This window comes from Sardina pilchardus, chromosome 23 (genome assembly GCF_963854185.1).
Source record: "Sardina pilchardus chromosome 23, fSarPil1.1, whole genome shotgun sequence".
NCBI classification, from domain to species: domain Eukaryota; kingdom Metazoa; phylum Chordata; class Actinopteri; order Clupeiformes; family Clupeidae; genus Sardina; species Sardina pilchardus.
The window spans coordinates 17,427,217-17,434,716 of record NC_085016.1 but is presented as its reverse complement, the minus strand read 5'-3'; the positions used below and the strand labels follow the sequence as shown (position 1 = coordinate 17,434,716).

Here is a 7,500-nt window from a genome sequence, read left to right as displayed (position 1 = left end):
TTTGCTAAGCAAAAGCAACCCAGTGGCAATAGAGCTGCTTCTTAAGATGGCCGCTGATTTATGTGAGTAGACACATGTGAAGGAGCAGTCAGGCAAAGTCTCGAGGTGCGTTCAAATTCACAAACATACTGTCGGCGAACATTCACCTCTCCTGTTTGCCTTGAGTTTCCCATGAACATTTGCACTGGCCAACAGTTTGACGAGGTATCTCTCCAACTGATGACAGGTTACAATTAAAATCCAACTGTTCAGAGAAAGGATACTCAGCACTATTCATTCACCACTGTTTGCCGAATTTGAACGCACCTCTCATTTCCCCCAAAACAAAAAAATAAGCAGTTCCAAAAGGAAGGGTGCGCACATCCTAAAGAGATTAAACCAGGTGCCAGGTCTGAAGTGTCAAAAAATCATGTGTGAGTGGGCATCCTTTGAATGACATGCTCTGTTTTTCTTGTCATACAACCATATTTTGACAGAGGATTAGAGTCAGCTGATGGCTGGGACTGCGCCTGGGTCAGTAGCTGTCCAGGTGTGCGGTCTCACCTGCAGGTGTTGTTGATGGCGTCCTCTGGACAGTGGTGGTAGCAGTGGCACCACAGGACCCTCTCGGGGGCGATGGGCACCGGACTCCCGCTCTCCTCCTTCCCCGAGTCCGACTTCACCTTCCTGGAGCTCAGCAGCATGCTGTCCAACGAGTTGGCTGCAGATAGATAGATAGATAGATAGATATAGAGTCTTTATTGTCCTATAAAGATATTCTTCTTCACGCATATCATTTACATTCCACAAAAAGACAGCAGCATCTGATGCAGCAGGGCTACAGGTGGATTAAGGACGCCATGTCTGTAAATCCATACAGACAAGCCTGTGTGAATTCTTCTATTTACAATGTGAACATTGTATGAGGGTTTTTTTCCCCCCACTTCATTGCTGCCTCAATGTAACTCAACTGAGTGGAATTGAGAGGAGTGAGTGAGTGAGTGAAGGACAGAAAGAAAGAATGAGGGAGAGAGAAGAGAGAGAGAGAGAGATAGAGAGAGAGAGAGAGAGAGAGAGAGAGAGAGAGAGAGAGAGAGAGAGAGAGAGAGAGAGAGAGAGAGAGAGAGAGAGAGAGAGAGGGGATATTGGCAGGTTAAAACAACATGTTCACATGGGATTGGGTCTCCTGTGCTGGTTGATGTGGAGTGCAGGAGAGGATGTCTGATGTTTCACTTCATTCTTTACGTTCACCCTTTGCATGCGTGACTCTCTCAGTGAACCCGACCGCTGCAGTACCACACTGAGCTACTGCTCAGGAGCCCAGTGTCTGCTTTCACCTGTGTGCGTGTGTGTGTGTGTGTGTGTGTGTGGTGTGTGTGTGTGTGTGTGTGTATGTGTGTGTGTATGTATGTGTGTATCTGTGTGTTTCTGTATGTGTGTGTGTGTGTGTGTGTGTGTGTGTGTGTGTGTGTGTGTGTGTGTGTGTGTGTGTGTGTGAATGACTACAGGTGTCTATGTTAGTTTGCGACTTTGTGGGAGTCTCTATCAACAAGGCTCCGTTTCTGTCTTGTCAGTCAAACGTGAAGTGCTTGTCAAAACACCTCACGTTCATGCATACGGTGGAACTTGTCCTTACTGACAAAACTAACAGCAAGACAGACAAGTGACAGGAAACTAACATATTCCATTCATCCCCGTAAGTCAACAAGAACAGGGTTGTTTCAAGAACGCACATTACAACGGTCCTGTTTGTGTGATTTAAACGGAAAGTAATGCGAGTTAATAACGACAGCAGTGTCGTTCTAAACAATGTGCTTCACCCATCCATCATGTCAGGTCTGGGTGAGGCTGCTCAATGATAAATCTAACAGCCATAAACAGCTTTTAGGGCCCACAAAGTCCGCCACCACAGAGAGATCATAAATACAATTGAAATGGGGCTGCTACCTGGGGTCTGCTTTTCACCCCCCATATCCTTACACACACACACACACACACACACACACACACACACACACACACACACACACACACACACACACACACACCACTGGAAAAGCACACGCGCACACACACACCCACCCACACACACACACACACACACACACCCATGCACATATTCACACATGCACATATCCACACACACACACACACACACACAAACACACACATACACATGCACGCACACACACACACACACACACACACACACACACACACACACACACACACACACACACACACACACACACACACACACACACACACACACACACACACACACACACACACACACACACACACACACACACACACACACACACCATACAGACCCATGCTCAGGGGGGTTGAACCCTCACTCATATACCTTACTATAAAAACTCTGTGCTCACGTTACGAGCGGCTCTGCCTGTTTGGAGCCTTGTTATTGCACAGCCTCTCTGGATCACTGTGCAGCTTGCATGCCCACAGAACAGAGATAGAGGGAATAAGAGAGAAAAAGAGAGCTAGAGAGAGAGAGAATGAAGTAGAGAGAGATAAAGAGAATAAGCAAGAGAATAAGAGAAAAAGAGAGATGGAGAGAATGAAATAGAGAGAGATAGAGAGAATAAGCGAGAAAAAGAGAGCTAGAGAGAGAGAGAGAGAATAAACGTATAGAGATAGAGAGAGAATAAGAGAGAAAGAGAGATATAGAGAGACAATGCGAGAAACTAAGAAGTGTATAGATCAGCACTCAAACGCTCGGAGGGGAAAGAGAGTAGGAAGGGGACGCTCTCGGGTTACGGGGAAGGAAAACACAGAGCCTCTCCATCAGGTCGGGTGTTTTTAATGAATGCCAGGAGACTTCCTGTTTGAATCAGCCTCCAGGTGTTGAGCTGGGCAGGAAAAAAAAGTCCCGACTAAGGGTGTAGCCCTTTGCCATCAACTCCACTCAAATGAAGAAGTGAAGAGTCCACACACACACACACACACACACACACACACACACTAACACACTAAGTCACAAACTTAAAAACTCTTCACAACGATGAACGAAGAAGAATGAACTCACACGTTTACTCTCGGAGAGGACAAATGATCAATTGTTCCACTGATTCCCAGACAAGGAAGCCGGTCATCCAGACTGATGACAAAACGGAAAGCTCAACTGTATTTGTCAGCAAGTGACCACAAGTGACCCAGAGGGCAGACTCCTTGGACGCGGGCGGGAGACTGGACGAGCTGATTGAACGACGCGGACGGAAGGCGATATTTCTACGAGGCTTCCGTCATCCACTGGCCCCTGCTCCCTGTCTGCTCCTCTCGGTTGACCGCCCGCCTGCCCGCACATAAATCAGATGAGGTGTCTGAAACGCAGCCAGCATCGATCTGGCCCCCGCGAGGACCCGGAGAGAGTGAGGGCCACTCGTTTATTTCCCCATTACAACAGCGGGATGACCGGCGCTGACGTGAGGTCAAGCATTTACTTACAGTAAAGGGGCCACCGCTTCGGACGTGAGGGTCAGTTCAGTACATCTGATCTCCTTTTACAGATGACAGCAAATACGGGATTTGAGGACTTGACATGACAATTAGCTTTGGATGTCTGACACCCAACCGTTAAAGATACGACTGTATGAAACATGACTCTGTTTATTTCCTATAATCTTAAACTTGATAAACACTGGTCTCGTGGGATATTATTCAACCTGTTAGATTATACAAGAGTCAAATAGAAGCACAGAGGTCTTTATCAAATAAATTCAACAGCAGTTTGTAACATTCACAATATACTGTACATATTGTACTTGAGATGATAAATGACCAGCATATCTGCTTTCTATCAATTCTATGCTTAGAGGGTTGAATGTTGGTGGAAAGACCTTCGCTATCATGTGATGAGCCTGCCTTGCATTTAACCACACACACACACACACGCACACACACACAGAGAGTATATATATATCTCTCTTATCTTGACAGATGGAGACGTGTTTGTGTTCCACCATCAGTAAGGCCTTGAGTTAAAAACACAGTTTGGTTCTGGCTGAGGCAGATTGTCAGAGGTGGTGATGATTAATCGGCCACTGAGTCAGCAGCACTGGAAGAGAGAGAGAGAAGCTTCCAGAAGTTTCTGTTCTTCAGCCGAACGCACCGAGCCTCCCTCCTGCACCCCTCAGACCTTCTGACGACGCAAGAGTTACGGCGTGTGCCGACAGTGGCCTTGGAGAGCGCATCTAATCTCAACATTCTTTAAAACACACACGCGCACACACACACACACACACACACACACACACACACAATCGCACAAACACACACGTTTCTGGTTCAATACAAATGTGGAAAACTTTTTGTATTTTGAACCTTCCGATTAATCATGAGTCACGATGAGCTTACCCAGATCCCACTTTTTGTTTTACAGAAACTCTCAGGAAGGAGTACACAAACCCAGAGATGAGAAGTGCTTCTCACTCGGATGTCTTTGTCTAGTCGGAGAGGGCAGACCAGACCAGACAGTAAACTCGGGGCTGTGTGAGGTCACCCACCACCTGGCGCTACCACCAACAGATTCACTCAACACACAGCTCCTTCGCGCCACACACTACAGCCATGGCTTTCCTGATGCCACCATTTTCAGAACCCTTTTAGAAGTGCTGTTCCATGAACTCTCCTCGTGAATAGTGTCTCGTTCCCAGGAATAACTACTTAAATAACTGCTTTTCCACCTCTACGAGCAGCCAGGATTGATAGCGGCCATTAAAAGAAGGTGGGCAGAGAAACACCCTTTCCATATTGCCGCCCAATCCCCTGCCCCGCCCTGCCCTCTCCTCCCCTCCCCTCCCCCCGCCCATCCTCGTCCCCAGGCGAGGCTGGCATTCCAGAAATGGGGGGCATTTTCGGGGCCTGTTATGACTGGAGCCGGGGGCACGGGGGCCCCCTTTCTCGTCGGGCGCAGCGCGCGAGAGGCCTCATTACCGACTGCAGCCTCTTAAAGGCCTTACGAGATGTAAACACGGCGGGGAGCCTCGAGATACGCGCCGTCCTCCCACGAGGAAGCCATTTTATTTGGCCACCTTCAACAGTGAGCCATTCTTCGCCTGCTCTAACGACTTATTTCGCGTTTGCTGAATCATAACTCTGCGGTAAAATAGTTCTGTTTGCATACATTTTCGCTTCTTGGGGGGGGTACAAATTGAGTGTTATTTGTAAAGTTATGGGCAATCTGCATTTTAATGACAAACATTATTTCACAGCGCTATGATTTAACATCCTTTGGCTTTCTCTTACCGCAGAACAGCACTTATGGGACATACGGCATGTCAGGTCAAACACGAGACAGCACTTTTATCGGCTCCAACCAGCTGCTCCGATCTGAAACAAGAGCTCGGATAAAGACCTCCCGTCGCCGATAACCCCGACAACTGTCACTATCATTCCCCCCTGCCACACCAAGCCACGCCGGAGCAATGGCATCCACCACAGACTACCAAGAAAACACACACACACACACACACACACACACACAAACCTCCCACTGAAAAGATCGCAACAAGGGAGGGGGGAAAAAGCTTATCAGGAATCAACTTCACCTTCACAAACACAACATTCACTGCCATACGATAAAGCCGGGCTGGATTTGCCTCTTGGTAACTCTGGGCCGGGCCGACAGTGAGCGAGGACGCAGTGATAGCCGGATTAAAAGGGAGCCGGAGCACTGGGAAACAGATAGCCAGGGCCCTCTGTGCTGCTTGGATAATGGAGGGAATCCCGCGGGGCCACAGGCCCTGATACGCACCATTAGTCTTGCGGGTCGGGCGACGTGAAAAAAAAAAGCTAATCTCTGACTGCCACAAAAACAAACTGCCTCTGCCGAGCTCCGGCTAGTCTGTGAACATTCTGGAAACCCCTCAGAGAGACACACGCATGTGGCGCTCTGCTCGAGCCAAAGGGAGGGAGCGGAGGGATATCAAATGATATCAAATGTGAAATGAGAATCAAAATCCATGTGTGAGTCATATAATCTGGGAAAGCTTCAAAAGAAAACATGTAAACATATTATTATCACATTATTTGTATCTTATGCTACTGCTTTTACGTGAATTCTCTGTTGGGGGAAAAGCATTTTGGCTACTAACAGCAATGGCTTCATAGTAAAAAAAAGTCCTCTCTGTTGACTCACTGGTAGACAGGCCTTTTCTTGGAGGCTTTATGGAGTACAGCCAACAAGGGCGGACCACGTGCATTAGCTCTTCTGAGATACAATACAATTCAATACAATAAAGGAATATCCACTACCAATGATGACAATAAATAAAACAAATCTAAACAATAAAAAGAGGAGTTATTTTGTCTGTCACCACTTTTGAGGGGACAGACCTTGAAACAAGGTGAATTGTTAAAGGTGCTACACAAGCATGTACCAAAGAAATCAACCGCAGTCACATTGAGTAAGAGACGTTCCACACACTTAGGTTCCCAATAAAACTAAAGAACAGATGGGGCAGAGGGCATTCACAGCTTCTTCTACTTTCAGAACAAATTTGTATCACTATCAATCACAGAATTCAGCCGATGGTTACATCTCACAGTAAGGACGAACCTAGAAGACACGCAGTGCTCTGAACGAATGAAAATAGGGAAAAAAACACACCTACGCACACACACACACACACACACACACACACACACACACACACACACACACACACTCTCTTTCACACACACACACACACACACACACAAACTGAAGTTTGCCAATTGTGTCCAAGCGAGCCAAAGAAGTGTAACGCTACCCGCATGCCTTTGTTATGCTTAGGTGTACTTTTAGGAGTCCACCTTAGACACGGTGGGTTGCTTTCTGGCCGGGGATGAGATGTCCATGTGGCGTTTGATGTTGTGAGACTCTCGACCGCTCCGTATGACCCCCCTCCTGAGAGCACCGCGCGTCGGCGGCGGCGTAACATTTCTCCAGGTGCCGAGAGTAAATCTCGCCGTCAGAAAAAAAGGGGAGGAGGGCCTCGTCCTCCTCGGGAGAAGCTCTCCGGGCCGGTCGTGGGCAACTCTGACCTCTCGGAGCTCCTCCGCTCCACCCGAGATGGCTCCATAAATCACTCACGCAACCCCTTCCCCTGGGCAGGACCTCCGCCCCTTAACCCCTCTCCACTTCAAAGGGGGCCTCCACCCTCGCTGCAGCAAACACGGGGTGAAGGGCATGACAGCGTGACAAAGCGGAGAGCCCCGGTCCATCTCGCACCGCCACTCCACATTCTCCGGTCAAGGAGGCCTGTGTTGAAAGTTTTCTCTCTCTCTTTCTTTCTTCCTCTCTCTCTCTCCCTCTCTCTTTCTCTCTCTCTCTCTTTCTATCCACACCTTTTCTCACACTTTTGTATACTCTCTCTTTTCCGGTAAGTCTTTCCTCCTAACCTTTATTTCTCTCCCTCCCTCTCTCTATCTGTCTTTCTCTCTCTCTCTCTCACTCTCTCTCTCTCTTCTCTGCATGTCTTTCTCTGAGCCACCAATTGGTTCCGCACTGGGCCC

General features: G+C 48.0%; 1 protein-coding gene across 1 annotated transcript in view; it reads right to left on the bottom strand.

Moving 5' to 3' along the window:
* The window catches only part of bmpr1bb (bone morphogenetic protein receptor, type IBb), a 77,695-nt gene that overhangs the window by 11,255 nt on the left and 58,940 nt on the right, over positions 1-7,500 (bottom strand). The window contains exon 4 of the mRNA XM_062528016.1: positions 544-700. Coding sequence (XP_062384000.1) covers positions 544-700 — 157 coding nt within the window. The remainder of the gene's footprint in view (positions 1-543; positions 701-7,500) is intronic.